This window comes from Ostrea edulis, chromosome 3 (genome assembly GCF_947568905.1).
Source record: "Ostrea edulis chromosome 3, xbOstEdul1.1, whole genome shotgun sequence".
Taxonomy (NCBI): domain Eukaryota; kingdom Metazoa; phylum Mollusca; class Bivalvia; order Ostreida; family Ostreidae; genus Ostrea; species Ostrea edulis.
In genome coordinates, this window is record NC_079166.1 from 81472993 (window position 1) to 81491714 (window position 18722).

Sequence of the window (18722 nt, forward strand, 5' to 3'; positions counted from 1 at the left end):
CAGCCACCAGACGGCAAGCCTTTCACTGCTCCTCTCCCCCATTCAAAAATATCTGGATTCGCCACTGAATCTGGCGACAAATACTTTTATCCGTTTACATACATTTGACAACAAAATATCGATGTCTACAAGTTTGAACGTCATTTTCTCATATCCATAGCTCACTGTAACCACCAATGCTGTCCATTTCAAGATATGAACCACAATATTCTACCTCTTTTGTTGAGTGTGTGTGGAGTAAACATTAGACTCCATAACATGAATAATCTTTATCTAGATAACTTTTTACAAATCATGAAATTTTTGTTCACTTTTCCCGACAATTGTTATTGAAATATTACCGATCTCAGTGAACCTGTACTTTTGTTTGCACGATCTTACTGTTTCCAATGTGTATGTTGATATGCTACCCTGTTAAGTTCCAATCTATAAACAAGGCAGAGGCATCAAGCATAACTGTTGAGGAATCCTGATAAGTGTAATTTCCTTCATACTCCGCTGATTAAGAAATCAATAATCAAAAAATGTAATGAATGGTGCTTACCTTTACATTATTCAGATGCATATGTTCAATTAATTTGTTATCATTCGGTACATATACATATATATGTTCGCTATATATACTGTTCGTTATCTTCATCTTTCACTGTTTTGTAACAGCTTTAGTCGGGTCTCCACAAAACAGTTCAGATCTGTGCTAAGCTTTAGTCGGGTCTCCACAGAACAGTTCAGATCTGTGCTAAACAGTACGGACCACATCGTCTAACCTCTGTTAATTCAAAATTTCTGTAACAGACTAAAAACAGATCCACCAGTGACCCAATGAAAACCCAACGGCTCAAAACAATCAGCAATTTAAGCAAAATGAAGGAAGTGAAATCGAGTGAGGGTGTAGTCATCTTGAAAACCAACAAAACATTGTTTGGTTGCGTAATAATCATGACACAATTGAGTACTTTGCAGACGGAGAATATTCTTCTGCAGCCAAGAGGACTTGTCCTGACCTCTATCGACACCAGACGACATGCTGCAAAAAACAACAGAGCATCATTAGTAGCAATGTTACAAAAATGACCCAGTAACTTAGCAACTACCAGATGATTCAGCATCAATAATTGTTAGATTGAGTCTGACTGATTGATTGATTGTATATTGTTTAACGTTCCACTCAAATATTTTCACTCATATAGAGAGGTCACCATTGCTGGTGATGAGCTGCAAAAATTTGGCCTATACTCGGCGCTTACGGCTTTTGAGCAGGGGGGTCTTTATCGTGTCATACCTGCTGTGACACGGGACCTCGGTTTTTGCGGTCTCAACCAAACGACCGCCCCATTTAGTCGTTTCTTAAGACAAGCAAGGGTGCTTAGGATCCATTCTACTCCGGATCCCTACGGAACTGATTCAGAAGATAAAAGGTGATCAAGTTGCATTTGGAGATGTTGCATACACATTGTTTTCTATGTAATTAAGATCTTGGGTAAATAGTGACCGGATAGATGTTGTATTAACATTTACATAGAAAACTCGATCACGAACAATGAGGGATGACATAGAGAAGAAGACGTCACCAACTTCAAGATATTTCCAACGCTCAAACTGACCGGCAGTGGAGGGTATTTTCTTAGCACAGTTAACCAAATATATCACTTAAGTTTCGGTGAACAAATGGATGAGGCTAGAATTTATGGATTAACTACATGGAAAGGTGAAAGGCAAAGATAATGAACAGTGATCAATCTCATAACTCCCATAAGCAATACAAAATAGAAAGTTGGGCAAACACGGACTCCTGGATATACCAAAGGTAGGATCAGGTGTCTAGGAGTAAACATACCTGTCGACCGGCCATATCCGCTGTGAGCCTTATGTATTGATCAGGTAAACGTAGTTAAAATCAGTGTGCCATGAACGGCCTAACAATCGGTATGAAACATGTCAAACAGCATTTGACCCAATGGTAGTTTGTATTGGTAAACTAGGTTGTCATAACGACCATGGAATTTGCAAAATGCTGACTTAAAACGAGACTATTTCATTTAACACACGTCATATGTAGAAAGGCGAAGATAACGAACAGTGACAAATCTCATACTCATATAAGCAATACATACATACATATATTAAAAGAAATAGAATAAACAGTACACAAAGTTAAAATGTTAACTTTGTGTACTGTTTATTCTATTTCTTTTAATATTTTATACCGGACACTGTGATTTTTTAAAAACACAATATATATATATATATATATATATATACATATACATATATGTAAAGCACAGAAATTTAAATGAACATAACTGCCCTAAGTGAAGAAATATTTAATATAAAGCACAGCAAATTTCACTTTATTTGGCTACCCACTTCCGCCCCTACCCGGGGTTGAACTCACGACCTGCGGAACTAAATCTCCTAGCAGGTTTCAATGTACGTGATTTGAATATATTTTGGAACTGCATATTTTCCTGCTTTTATATTTAATTATTTTGACTGTGTGATATCAACTATTTCTATTTGGATTATATATATATATATATATATATATATATATATATATATATATCCAAATATGAAAAATTGCCTCAGTGTCCGGTAATCAATAGGTAAAATATTAAATAAAATATGACAACACGTTGTAAAACGTAAGCGCTGTTATTTTTAATATATATATATATATAGAAGAATGTTCTAAATATAAAAATATCACAAAGCTTCAGAATATTCATCATTACACTCCTGAGGAAGTGAAGAATTGCAAAATATCCGAGTATACGATTTACTTTGTAAGCCTTTATTATATATGTAAACATATATATATATATATATATATATATATATATATATATATATATAATCCAAATAGAAAGAGTTGATATCACACAGTCAAATCCAAATAGAAAGAAAATATATTTTGGAACTGTATATTTTCCTGATTTTTTTATTGAGTGATTTAAATATATTTTGGAACTGTATATTTTCCTGATTTTTTTATTGAGTGATTTAAATATATTTTGAAACTGTATATTTTCCTGATTTTTTTATTGTGTGATTTAAATATATTTTGGAACTGTATATTTTCCTGATTTTTTTATTGAATTATATATATATATATATATATATATATATATATATATATATATATAATTTACCGAAAATTGAGTATATTTTCCGGAAATGCATCTTACTATGACATCGTTATTTTTATTTATAAAATCCTTATGTTGTGTCACTTGAATGAATTGTAAATTTTGTATAGTAAGCTTCTTCAAGCTTTATTTCCCATACACTGCAATAAATACATTTATACGAGTATACATGTTACACGCAAATTGATTGGATGGGCTACACAGTTAGTAGTGACGTTTACCCTGGAACCCTACTACAAAAGAGCATCTATCAGGAGATGAATGATAGGGAATGAATCTGTCAGGAACGTAACCCACGGTGATATAACATAACCTGGTGAGAATGGCGCATTTTTATATCAACTGTTTTGGAGTTCATGTTATAAGCGTAAACTGCAGCAAGTTATGCGACAAACCAACGACGCGCTTTGCTCTTAAACTGACTCTGATAGAAAAATTATCTACAATGTGTTTAGTTCAGATTCAGCTATAGATGTAAAATTGTTTGTTTCAATACCTTCTTTACTTTGATTTAAAAGCTGATAGGTGTATTGTACTACCTTGAAATATCATCCTGCTACAACAGAAGTGATTTTTGTCGATTTATTTATTTACTTACTTATTTATTCTTGTAAATGCAGATCAATAACATGTGTAATATTGTCTCCTCGTGCCGCTTGTGATTTTCTGATGTTTTATAAAATAAAACCGAAACACATAATAGAAAGAGGGGTATTTTATGAAAATAAATAAATTTGCGTACTATGTTTTGGACTTTTCATTCTTACCAGGAAATAAATATGTCAATATGAATCACCATCTCTTCCAGCGCCTCTGGCTTTCTAATTTTCACCCCGTATTTCAGCAAATGACAAGACGCGAGCGCTCCGTATCCCGTGTTAATCAGCGCATGTGCGAACCGGACAGTAGAGATCTTGCAGGGACGGATCAGTAGATCTAATTGTTGACGTACAAATATTATCAACAAATCGCCATCACATCAAAGTCTGCTGGGGTTCTAATATTTTCCGCAAATATTGAGATTCACTTTGTGCGGACGAGTTGAATTTCTCCTTCACACCAGATTCTTGTTGGCTTCGGTTGTTTTAAATACCGTTGATCCTTTTAGTCCGACATTGTATTCTTGTTTGTTGTAGAAATAGCCCCCTTCTGTTGGCCACTTGGCGTCTGGTGGGTTATATATAAATCCCAGTTAATCGCTGATGTAGTACCATCGGATGTATTTGCTTTTTTGAATTGATTTCGTACGTCTATCAAAGAGAATAGTGGAGAGTCTTTGTTTATTTTCCACTGTAATAAACCATGTAGGGTAACGCTGAATTTTTTGTCGGGGGTGTTCTTGTATTATCACTTTATATTATAATTTATAATAATGATAATCTTTTCTTCTCATTCATGTTGTATTATCATCATTGTTATTTTTCTCTAGTTCTAAACTTCATCATCTTCCATCAGATATTGACTAGAAATGAAATACATACGTAATAAAACGCCTCATACATCGAAAGCAAGTGTTCATTGATTAATTAAAAATCTCTTTAATTTATAAATACAAGTAATATGTGTTGCATATATTTATATGTACAACGTACAAACCCATGCCTGCATTATGAGAGTGGATGTCCTATAAATAGGGTTAAGTGTTGCTTAACAATTTTCCTGTCGCGATATATTGCGATACTTTAAGCTGTTTTGCGAGATTGGGTTGCAATATTCATAATGACAAAATAAACTAGGAATAGGATTCTATGCCTATTTTTGAACATCTCTTTTATTCATTATCAGCTGAGAGAAAAACTTCCTTGAAGAACAAAGATAAATTTCAACTATAGATGCATGGTAGAATTTTTAAAGATAAAATTTCAACAATAGATGCATGGTAGATTTTCTAAAGATTAAATTTCACAACGTATGTAATATCTTATGTTTTATGTGAAATATCATGTTTTCACATTTATTCGTCTGAAAATGGGAAAGGTTTCAAAGCCAATACTTGCATACCAAACGGTACAATAATTTTAGGACAATATTGCAATGCAACAAAATGTTGATAATCTAAAATATGTATTTGAAATTTGAAAGATGCTAATACACGTCTGAAATACTCGTGCATTTTTTTTTTATCAAAAAAAATAAAAAAAATCCCAGAATGAAAATAAGCAAAACAGCAACAACAAAACAGGGCTATTGACACAAATATTTCTCTATACTGTTATAACGGGAGGAGAGAATGCAACAGAGTTAATGAAGCGTATTCACAGCAATGTCATTTTAACTATCTTCACGTTTGAATTGATTTGAACATATTTTATTGTTTATGATATATACAAAAGGATCGTACAACTACGAGTTCTTCTCTTTACGTTTGTTCCAAATTACACATATATACTACCAGTCCTGTTTGCAACCAAATTATAGCACTATATTATAAATACCAATCTCGATACACACACACACAGCAGTTACAATTCATGCATAAGAACACGCCCACAAACGGATGTCTATCTTCGTATAAATGTAATTTTAATTGATAAGCACGTGTCCATTGTATGGTACAATTAATGATGATAATCTAATGGTTCTGGTTTAATGTTTTAATTACATTTCTGATTTGTGTGTGATCAATATTCCACAACCAACTTTCATATATTATGTAGTAAGGATAATATGTTAACAAACATAGGCTATATTATGTAGTAAGGGTAATATTTTAACATATGGTATTTTTTCTACACGATTACTTATTTTGTACACAGTTTCAGACAATTATCGAGCCGTCAGATCATTTGGTATAGATACATGTACTCAAAGAAACGAAAAATAGACATAATTAACCATTGCTTTTGTTTATATATTTTAATGCAACGGAATATACAAAAGTCATGTGTATTGTTTATGGATAAAACTTTTTTAAATATAATTTATTGTGAACTATATCCTATGTCTGCATACATTATAAATTCAACATCTTTTGCAATCCAGCTTTTACACTTCAAAAATACTTCAAATACCGAAGTCATGCACAGGGGTACAGAAATCTCACAAAGATTCCGGTCCTCTTATTCATATGTACATTGGGGTCAAAGGTTGTCTGCTTTACAGTCCGGCATGGGAGTAAATTAACAAGTAATATCATTTATAACTGCAGAGGGTACTCGAAAGGTATTTACGGAGGATTATTTTCCTTTTATCTTTCGGCGGAGTAAGCGCCAATATGATGGCGGACAGTGTTTCTGTAGAAGAAACCAGTCTCCATTTAATTTACACTGTCTCTTCGAGAAATAAAACATCAGCAAAAAATCTCAATGCAAATATTTGATATTAATTGCAACAGGAAAATATATTTTTCATATATCAGTCTCTTAAGATCATCAAAAACTGTTCATTCCTTTAAGGTCTGCGTTCGCACTTTGCTGTGTTAGATTTCGTACTTTTTCTGGCAGTTAAAAAAGAACATATGCATGAGACCTGGCACTTTAAGGATTAGCACCTCCATTAATTACATAACTTTCTTTTTTTTTTTTTGCAATCGAAAGATTTGTAAGGACCCTGGTAATGGTTGTATGTTTTATCATGCACAAGACGGGCGCGGATCTGACACATTTATTGACACGGGTGTTTCATGCTTATGTTCTATCCACTGACTTAAACTTAATATAGCTATCACGAATGATGATTTCGCCAATGCTCTAATCAACAGCATATATCAAATTATATTGTTTATTACAATTTATTCATTATTTCCCAATTATGATCACCAATCTCCTAAATGTACAAACACACGTAGATTACCATTCAATCTTGTAATAGAAATCGTCATGATTTTTTCTCTCTGCACAGTGTTGTCTTAGAGTTATGACGTATAACATACAACCTACTATATTAGTCTATAAGCTTACTATTATCAGAGAATTGCTAAATGTTTTCATAACGTGTTGTAATTCACCAAAGACACAGATGCTGAATACATCTGGACGCAATCTCTAGTTCAGTAACTCTCCATTAACACATAAATCCCACTCCATATTACACAAATTTTGTCTCAAAACACGTCGCATTAATGTAATTTACAAACAACTAATCATTATAGCTAATCGGACAGCATTTGCATAATTTGCATATTTTGCGTCATATTTCTTCTGAAGCGTCCGGCCACCTGTTCAAAACATAAAACTGACCAAGACATTAATGGTGGCTCGTCGAGGAGAAGATGGACAAAAAAGACCAGAGCGACAAGAGCTTTGAATGACTAAATGCTGATCAATGAGTAATTGACTACTGGGTAAAGCAGATATAGCCTCCATTTGCTCTTGTCGTCAAGCGCTTAACTGAAGAAGATTAAACACCCAGCTGAATTCTACTTGACTAATGAAGCCGAAGCATGAAGCACATCCAAAAGTGGACAATGAATGGGGATGAATACCTGGTTGGCGAGGTTTCAATGTTTTTCTAATCAGGCGTATAATTGTTCAATTTTAAGGAACATTTCGATAATTCATTGAACCATAAATCTAGTTTGAACATAGTGATGGCTGTCGTGTCTAAGTCGTTATTCAATCAGGTTGTTTACTTTTCTATAAAGTACCAAAATATGATTGATTGATCGAAAAATCTGTTACTGTGACGGGTAGGATAATTCTGATCACCTGTGCAGGACTTGAATATGTCTGTACATTGAAATCTACGACATGACTTTGTTAAACCTAGTCGTGATTTTACGAAAAACCCATCATTTTACACGTGTATGTTACAAGCAATATTTCATCCTACTCAAGTTCGAATATTGATCATTATTACAAATCCAATAATGACTTTTTTTTGGTCCTCTCTATTTTGTGTTATTAAACATGAAAAGCACACAAAGTGTAGATATAGAAAAATATACACCAGTAGTAGTATAATAAAGATATACAGCGGGTTGAGTATACTCGGCTAGTTTCTTCAATTCTTCAGGAGAATATGAATATTGCTTAGTTACGCATGGAATCACGGTGTACATGTAACTAAGCAATATTCATACACCCCTGAAGAATTGACGAAACTAGTCGAGTATGCTCAATCGGCTTTGTGTGGTAATGGTTGCGTTCATTTTTGATCATTCCTTCTCTAATTACCGATAAATCGGAATATAAGATCCAGTGTATTAAACTTTGAATTCTATAAAAAGAATAATTTTGATAAAGATATTCCTTTCTTTACAATTTATCTTGATTCGTTCATAAATTAGTGAGTATTTTAATCAAACATTACGGAAGTGGGTAGCAAACCACAAAACGTTTTACTATACTTATATAAACAACAAAAAACACAAAGAATGAAAGAAAATTTCAGAAAAAAAATTAGCGTGTTTCAATCCTGATTTATGATTTTTCCCTTTAATATAACGTATGTATGAATTATCTAGTTTGAACTTTATTAGAATATATTAGCTTTACGCTATATATGGGCAGTTTTCTGTCTAAAAGAATGACTTTTGACATTGAAATGCTATTCGCCATCTAAATCCACGCGTCTTCGGTATTCCATATCCTCTTTCATAAATTTTGCAATCAAACGTCCTTAGAAAAGAAGATTACTAGATAACGGTGGACGACAGTGCAGTGATACAGACACGTGGTATTGGAAATAATGAGATCAGGATGTTCTTCTGCATCACAATATTCCGATGGAAGCATTGAAGCAAAGTTTTTTAAATTTAAAACAGTATATGTCTTTAAAGTTGAATTTAAAAATTATATATTTAATAGAGAGATAATATTTTATCGGGTTTGTAATTGTATATATAAGAATAGCTTTATTGCTATATAATTATTTACGATTACATTTATCAAATATATCGTGTCGCTTCTTCTTGATATGCATCGTTCCCAAAGAGACGAAATGATTCAAATTTTGAGCAAATAAGGGATTTTATGCATGCGATTTGGCTGATTTTTCTTTAAACATTACATATAAGTACTCTAATGACAATTGATGAAAATAAATGATTGTGACGTGTTTAAATATCTGTTTTATTTTCACGCAATGCTACTAATGATAAATTTTTACCAATTCGGAGTACTTAGTATATAAATACTTTCATTTTTTAAATAAAGACATAATTGATAATTTTATACACACACGTCCGATTTTTTGTCAACGGTTCATTCTAAAATCCCAAATTTCTCCACCGCGAACAACACTGACTGTCAGATTATCAGTTGACAATGCGTAAGAATTACTGTTAAATACCCTTTTCATGAACTTCTCTTTGAAAACAAAATGCAGGGAAATATTTCAAAGCTTCGTCAATCTTTCGATATTTTCATATCTAATTTTACACTATTACATTTTATTTTTCTAATAATGAAATAACACTCCAGTTTGCAATAAATCCCGTGTTAAAAATCAATTCCTACTCCACCAATCAAACATCAGATCTTATTTGACTGACATCTATAGGTGTTATCACTCGACGTATTGGGCGGAGCTGAATATTCAAATCACCACGTAGATATCCAATTTTCCCCTTATATTTGCATACGTTATAAAGTAAATTTTATCTCTCTCATTCACAAGAGTTTTAAAAAACACTCGTCAAAGATTCACATCACATCGAAAGAAAGAAAAAAGGAACAGCGCAGAGAAAATTCCAATTTCCCATAAATTCCCACTGGAAAAAAGGACACAGTGTACCAACTTCGTCCATATGTTGTGTGGTGACGGTTAGAAGCATCTGAACTAACTACGAGAGATCGGAAGGTCCCTGAGACGAAATATAAACTCTTCTACGTGCCTAATCGCGGGTCTGTGACACGTTTTGCGGGAGTTTCATTTACACTTCTCCGGGAGCTGAAAAGCACGTTTCTCTGTCTGTATACTTTTGGTTTTTGAACAATAACTTCTCCGTTGTAGCATTACCAACAGATTCTAAACCGTGCGTGATTTTTTTCCCGTTTAATCCGCAAGCCAGTAATTTCGCATTTCCTTTGACTTTCTTTGGGAAACACAGATATGGAAAACATGACGTAAAATTAATTTCACGGATTTCCTCAGTCACGTGGTTTTGCTGCAGATATGACTCTATTTTTCGGTAAGATTTGGAAATTAATACCATATTAAAATTCTATCTTCACTACTCAGCAAGGTATTGATATTTGAAAATAATTTTGCTTTACACAGTAAATATTTAATCAGTTCCTGTATGCTAATATTAACTAGATCCCATGCACTGGGACGTTGATGGGGCCTCGGAATATAGCCCAATTAATGACATTCCAAAGTCATTGGAGTTTCTTTACGCAAGAAAGCTTTCTTTGCATTATGAAATATATATATATATATCTGTACATTGAAGAACAATTACCCAACTTAAAGCAAATATATTTTCTTTTGCATTTCAAATAAAGAATAAAGATCTTTTTAAAAAAAATTCTATAAAACATCTCTCTCTCTCTCTCTCTCTCTCTCTCTCTCTCTCTCTCTCTCTCTCTCTCTCTCTCTCTCTCTCTCGTCAATTTCTTACTCCCAAGAATGTAAATTTATCTTACATCTTTTAGACAACTTTCCACTTTATTTGAAAAGACGCGTTTGCTTGACTCTCCACCGGCTGGGGGACTTTAACCACACACCTGGGCCGTGGAGGGCCGACATACGTGGTTAGCTTCCATTCATTCAAATTGAGAAACATCTGACATACAAAAGTTTTAATTATTTTATCACAGGGTAGACCCTGGTCCAATCTTTCTCTATTGTAACGCACATTGTCGATCCTTTTTCAAACCAGATTTTCAGTTTACAAATAAATGTGTTACTCCCCGAAAAAAAAAAAGCAACAATTTTTCCGCTTACTTGCGTAAACTACTAAATATGGGTAAGTTAAAGAATATAGACAAACTGCGTTTATATTATAGATGGGTTGAAATCAAATGGTCATTCTATAACTTGCACTAACATTTACTGCCTTTTTTTAAATTTTAATTATTAAATATGAAAGGGAAAGCTTGATAACTGTGCATGTTATTTCACACAGTACTGATACCACGTAGTACTGAAGTCGATTGCACTCTTACAGGAAATACTAAATCTGCATAATTTTCCCATGTTACCAATAATTCAAGATTTGTGAAAATCCAAAATTAGAAGAAAAAAGAATCCTTATTACATGTGATTTGAAATCGACGAGGCGGTTAGAATTAAATTGCAAGACATACCATTTATCCATTACACGCTCCATCCAATAGAACTGTACGAAATATACTTTACTGCTTGATATGGTAAAAGATTCAGCCCAAATTTAATCACAGTAGATTAAAAAATACATATACTCCTTGCTTCGGTCACTATCAGAATTTCTCTTAATAGGGAAAAATAAATTACGCGAAATTTCTCGTTATATAAATTTAAATTTCTAACAGACAGACTTCCTTTAATTTATTTAAGCAGTAAAATATCCCCTCAACCGCTTAAACTTCACAAGGAACCTTATCAGCAAGCTCTTGTGTTGGAAAACTTCTACACATAGTTATCGTGTTATAATTTTGGGCACTTTGATAACGAGGGTGAGACTTATTGTAGAATTATTAACCCCGGTGTATAGGTCGCTTCAATAGACGATAAACCAACATAAATATCGCTATGAGACCAATCTTATTAAAGCAAGCCCTCTCTAATCCCGAGGACTTGTCAAGAAAATCTGCGAGATTCGGAAAATAGTCTTTTTTCTCTTTCAAGGAAGGAAAAACAATCATTTACTAATTAAAGATGGACCCAATTGCTTGATCTCATTTACCAGACAATCGTTACTTCAAACCCAATATTTCACGCGCATTATTAGAGCGAATTAGTGTTTATTTATGCATGTAGCGACGCACGTGCATCGGGGAATTCGCTGATAAGACGGGGTATATTGGGTGACTGTACTTAAAACAAAGCGTGTCAATATTGCTCATTAACATACCTTGATATTGAATGTTTGCTTGCATATTCGCTGGGTAATTGAACGGTTTTGGTTTTATATCTTTATGGAAAGTTTAGAAACACTGAAATATCTATTTTGTTTCAACTTTAGAGAAATGACACTCATATGCGTTTCATTCAGATAGTTCATTTTAGCGTTGCCAGTAATCATACACCATTCTTACACGCACTTAATACACAGTTAAATCACTCACTGGCAATTATTATATTTTCACCATTCCTTTTGAAGATTCATGTAATACAAAGAAATAATAATTTCATGCCCACCACCATATACCCTGGTTTACAACGTAAAAACAAATCGAAAGCAAAAATTATTAAGAAGTTTGAACAAAACTATCGAAAAAAAAAATCGTCGTTCCAATCCTCCCGTACGAGTAGCAAAAAAAACCCTATCTTTTATATATATATATATATATATATATATATATATATATATAACACAATGAAATCAAAACGGACAATGCAAAGGTAAATCATGCTATATCAAAACAAGGAGTTTACGAATAAAAAAAAAAATAACCCGTGTCAAATCTAGAAAGGTTATCTGCGGTCACGAATGAGTTGGTGAATGACTGATACAAGGCGTTGTGAGGACCACTCAAATATCACTTGAAATTATGATCCATCTGAAGGGGACTCGTCAACAATCGACTTGCCGGCCCGGACTTTGATAGAAAAATTATTAAAATACATCGGACAAGTCTTATAGTTCTGAATTTTCACATTGGTTAAGGTAATCTTCAACCGAGAGAAAGATTCCAAAATTATCCGAATTGAACAAAATTTATAAGAATTGACCAACGAAATAAAATACACCAGTATATTCAATGAAATCCTTATGATTATACTCAGATCTGCATATATAAAAAAGTATTATTGGTCGCATGCTTCTATGTTTAAACTGGTACAATTGATGTCAATTCATAATAGAAAACAACTCTGTAATCTGGGTAAATTTTTAAAAAGTGCTTTACTCTTACAATCTAGCCAAACTATCGTCTAATGTATATGCTGGTTTTTGTTGGTTTCTTTTTTATGTAAACTTGTCTTATAACTCTCTTCATGTATGTCCATCCTCTAATATTCACTCCACTTTTCATACTGTATACATCTTTTTTGTTTATACTTTTGTAATTGAATATGTATTATGCTGATGATCCGTAAGGCTTAAAGCCAATAAACAATACAATACATGGTCCATGGCAATCAATGCCGTCCTATTGTATGAACGCCGTGCATTTCGTTGATGCACTCACATTGTAAGAAAACAGCTCTGAGTGACTTGCGTAGAGAGACAATCACGTGATACAATGTGTATCTCCTGCCTCTCACCAGAGTGAAGTTGAGATTTATCAGTCAATATGTCTGAGCACATCAAACATATTAAAACTCAGAAAAAGTGTAAACTATGAAGCTGTGATCAAGATAATCTGGTGATTAAATAACAATACCTGAGACCTAAGGTGGTAAAATAATCAAAGATTGTGGACATACAGATAATAGCTTTGTCAACGACTTCTAAAGTTCCGGCCACTTGAAAGGGAAAATTGATGCACCAGATAGGGTTCTTGTTTAGATAAATTTATACCAGTAAACTGGGAGAAATCGAGCTCTTCAGAGGTCTTCGGCAACTTATTTGACACAACGAGCAATAGAGGGATTATTTCTTAAATCAATTTTTGTCTGGACTCAGATAAAGAAGGGAGATGTTATTTATTGTTATGTAAATAAAGCGACGATTTAGGGTGTTAGATTTAAAGTAAAGTGATCTTGTTGTATGTATATTTAGTACACCAGTGAAACTTTAAGTACTTCAACATAAATCCCGTTTGTTTGCTCAATATGTTTTCCTTTAAATGAATTCGTTTCAATTAATTTATTATTTTTAAATTGTCGACCAAACGCGAATCTAAACTTGTCAAATGGACGCTCATTGCGAGATTTGCATGGAAATTGGGTACTGTAATGATTTTTTCTTGGCGTGAAACCAAACCTTTGTTCAAGATACTAGCTCTTGAAGTGTGTGCAACAAGTTGCATAGGTTAGATCCATTTGACTGTGTTTATCAGAATATCATTCTAGCTTCATGAATCAATATTCTACACTCCTTGTTCTGTGATTTAAAGAAAGCCCTCTATAGTGTTATCAATAATATATCCTTTGGTAATCAGGTCTTCCAGCATTCTGTTGAAATTCTCATGAGCACAAATTATTGTCCATTATTATATGACTTGCGTTTTGTATTCCTGTGATACGGAATTTGCTCAAAAACTTCTTCATGAGAAGAAATTTCTTGCTGTGTGACCTTCAACTCGACATGTAAAGGTAGATAACTGACGACTATCTTTTTGTATTATAACAATAATCATTTTTGTTCATATTTCGATTGGATATACCCCAGTGAGATCAGAATTAATGACATCACAGAGCCTTTTACAGCTGCTTCATATTTGGGTATTTCATTGAACAGACACGTGAATGCAAACTAACAACTAAACTGTTGAACAAATGGGATAGATTCACAGCTTCTTCACCTTCAAACTTCTCGTATTCATGTAATGAACAAATGGGATAGATTCACAGCTTCTTCACCTTCAAACTTCTCGTATTCATGTAATGATATTAGATTATCACCTGCATATGGTGTTTATGTCACCCAACTTATTTGGTAGGTGAGATCATGTCCTGCGTATGATCAATTTCTAAATCGAGGCAGACTACTGACAGATAAGTTTATGCTTCGGGGATTCCAACAATCTTGTTTAAAATCAGCATTTCACAAATTGTAGGGTCGTTACAATAATTTGATTCGCAATTACAGTTTGTCATTAGTCGAATGTTGTCTGATGTCTTCCATGACAACCGTTAGGTCATTCTGTTTGTTACTTATTTTGACTATGGATTACTACTGATGAAGACAAAGGGCTTACGGCGAGCGTGACCGGTTGACATGGGTGCTTAGTCCTCCTAGACAATTGACTCCAATTCTTGTGGTTGTAATAACCCATATTTGCCATGTTCTTGATTTTGTATTCCTTATCATAGATTTATTAGATTGATCACGTATTTACATTTATACATGTAGTTTGTGTGATATGTATTTACATTTACAGTTTGTATGATATATATTTATATATATATTTATATTTACAGTTTGCGTGATACGTATTTATATTTACAGTTTGTGTGATATATATTTATATTTACAGTTTATGTGATATATATTAATATATACAGTTTGTGTGATATGTATTTATATTTACAGTTTGTGTGATATGTATTTACATTTACAGTTTGTGTGATACGTATTTATATTAACAGTTTGCGTGATACGTATTTATATTTACAGTTTGCGTGATACGTATTTATATTTACAGTTTGTGTGATATATATTTATATTTACAGTTTGTGTGATACGTATTTATATTTACAGTTTGCGTGATATGAAGTGCAAATCCAAGACGGCCGCCAGAACAAGACGCGAGAAAGAAAACGCCGAGTTCTATGAACTGGCAAAGTTACTTCCCCTTCCGTCCGCCATAACGAGTCAGCTGGACAAGGCTTCCATCATACGGCTATGCACCAGCTATCTCAAAATGAGGACAGTCTTCCCGGACGGTGAGTATACAGTGTATTTATTAAGTGTGCAACAATAAGTAGATCGCCGTGAGCACATGGTAATTTTCTATACAGCAAGGTCTGTCTTCTGGGACATTATCTGACAGAGAAAAGTTATTTTTTGAGATAATTCCAGTACTAAAAATAGGCAAATAGGAATGAAATATAATAGGAATTTAAGGTGGCTCACTACACCCAGAAATAGTTTCTCAAATCAGTCCGAATTGATTTAATTATATAAGATATGATGATATACATTAAGTATATATGCCAAAAAGACAAAATATATACAGATTTGGATAAAAATATGATTTTTGAAAAAAAAAATTATTTCAACACATATAAACAAAAGACTCCGGGGGATTTGAACTCGAGATCTTCGGTATACCAGCCCATTGCTTAAACCACTGAGCTACGATGATAACCAAACAAATTGATCGATACAAATAATTTCACAAAACATTTAAATCGCCAACTTGTGACGTGGTGTCATACAGAGTATAAGCTTTAGTGTAGTGAACTACCTTAAAGGGAAACGGAATATACGGATTCCGAGTTAGACAGGTATCACTGTATACGTGTTCCTAATTCTGAAGAGCATGCACCGTAAAGAATCAGCTTACTGGTTTAGAAATCAAGATGGCGTTAACATTACATTAACAGTACGAGTTAGAAATGTATTTCACAAAAAAAACAAAAAAAAAACAAAAACAAAAAAACCGTGGGATTTCTTTAGGTATATGGAACGGAAAGTGGATTTGATTATCAAACTATCTAGATCTGGTTTAGTTTCTTAAGTATCAAATATTGCCGTGTTTTAATTTGTTTGTTTTTTATTGTAGTTTTTCTTTCATTTTTTAATCAGTGGGGTATTTTTCTTTCATTCTTTTGGGTTTGTTTTATTGATTTTTTTTTTAAATTTTTGCATACTGTGAAATTTAGTTAAAAGAGAATGCATTTGTGTATAACGCCAGTAGTGTGATTTGTGTCAATATTGCGATAATTTAACAGTTTCGTTCCAAATTCTCCGAAACTGTGTGTACACACCGGAAATGATTATATCCACAATTAAAAATAATTACAGTTGTCACCTGGACGACTTTCAATCGGGACGTGTTCTACTAAGTCGCCGTTAATAAGTTACTTAGGAGCGCACGGTGGGAAGAGCAGAATGTCTAATGGAAGGGGATCTATTCCCAATATAAAAAAAACCCCAAAAAAACAAATTCGGTTTTACTCTTTCAGAGATGTTCTTTAAAGACCACGTTTTCCTGCGAGAAGGAAATCTGTCAATTTTTTAAACTATCATTCTATATATCTATTACATGTATAATTTTCATTTTATTTTTGATTGTTGATATCCTTATATGAAAGATTAAAATACCATAATGCAGTTACATTTAAGCTTTGTTTAAAGAACAAATAATAAATTTTGAATTATTGACAGTCTGACAGGGATATCTTTTAAATTGTAGCAGTTCTACCAAAATTCCTACGCACGGCGATAAATGTATAGTTTAATTAATCTAGTTGTGATGGATGTGCATTGAACCATGTTGAATCATTTTGACCAGTAAAATGGAAGAAAATGATTCCTACTTGAATTCCAATTTTCTTCATTACAAATTGGACCCCCAGAACTCTTCCGTGCACGTGATAGGTCTATAACATTTTAAAACAATTTAACTATACAAGAAACATTTATGAAATAATGGAACTGTTGATACTAAATAGGTCATTGGTATTTCTTTATCAGTTATCGGAGGAAAATATTCCGCATTTAGAGGCACATGTATCTGATAATTGTTCGCAATTTATTTCATTTCAATATACTCCAGTTTTCCAAATCCCTCATGAATTTCAAAATTGCTTTTAAAAGTCAAATATTAGTTTTATTCTAAACAAAAAGATAAAGGTTTCGTTCAACTCACAACATGACATGGAGAAATTTTAATTAAGTCTATAAATTGGTGAGCTCTGGCAGTCAGTTTCGATATCCTACCTATTAAGCATCAAGCAAACCTTGTAATATTTGTACCCAGTAAATATTATTTACAATAAGAAACATTTTACGTGCATTGTTCGATGCAATTAAAACATTGAAAACGTGTGTACGTTTAATCGCTAGTATGTAGCACACGTTCATATTTATGGCAATAATGCATTAATCTGACGATGAAATGAATAAATCATTGCAATAAATTAACTGAAATATAGTTTAGATTTATATCATAGCTCAAAAGTCCACGATTTTTTGGCTGATATGAATTCCATAACCCTGTATTATTTGGGTGAAAATTTCATATGATAAATAAAGCACAATTAATCATTGGTATATCAAAATATTTGCCTCTTTTGAGAAGAAAAGCGTGTAATTGTTATAATTGATTTTTGTACTTATTATTTTTTGTTTACTTTTTTGTGGAAGAAACAGTACCAATCATAGCGTCATTGTAATATTGACTTTTAACGGACTTTAATGAGTCAATTCACCAAGCTTGTGGAATTAACCCGAAAGTTGTGAAGAATAGTGCGTAAAGTACTTTGTTCTCCACACGAGTGACTATGACACATTTCACTAACGTACATATATCCCTTCAACAGAAGACCACGATAGTCAGTTTCGTTTACCCTTCACCTTCATTAACCACGCTATCTTATCTTACTTCAGTACTCCAGTATTCTGTCAGCACAATAATAAAACCTAGGCTGTTTTACTGTACCTATATATTTCTCGATGAACGTGCTAATCTTTTGACATATATTCTAATGTTAGTATGATCCTGTACCTTCTACGGAGAGGACTTATATAGGCAGTGCCTACTGTCCGATCCTATTATGAATTATCATAACAAAATACTGTTAAATTAAAAAAAAATCTTTTTACTGGATATAAAGACCATTTACAAATGGATTTCAATACATACACAAGGAAGAACTGGCGAACTTGTTGTATTGAGGGGAAATGTGGAAACAATGGATGATTGGGGCAAT

The 18722-nt window shown here is 33.1% G+C and overlaps 1 protein-coding gene and 1 long non-coding RNA gene across 2 annotated transcripts in view; one reads left to right on the forward strand and one right to left on the reverse strand.

The window, feature by feature from the left end:
• Nucleotides 1-525: 525 nt before the first annotated feature.
• LOC130052927 (uncharacterized) lies at nucleotides 526-8803 on the reverse strand. The gene is made up of 2 exons (XR_008801310.1): nucleotides 3917-8803; nucleotides 526-1027 (listed from the first exon to the last, which is right to left on the reverse strand). It is a non-coding gene; the product is annotated as an uncharacterized LOC130052927 (long non-coding RNA).
• Nucleotides 8804-9145: 342 nt separating this feature from the next.
• The window catches only part of LOC125673657 (single-minded homolog 2-like), a 32127-nt gene continuing 22550 nt past the window's right edge, over nucleotides 9146-18722 (forward strand). Inside the window, exons 1-2 of the mRNA XM_048910340.2 lie at nucleotides 9146-10221; nucleotides 15544-15728. Of these exons, the coding sequence (XP_048766297.1) occupies nucleotides 15554-15728 (175 nt within the window). The 5' untranslated portion in view covers nucleotides 9146-10221; nucleotides 15544-15553. The remainder of the gene's footprint in view (nucleotides 10222-15543; nucleotides 15729-18722) is intronic.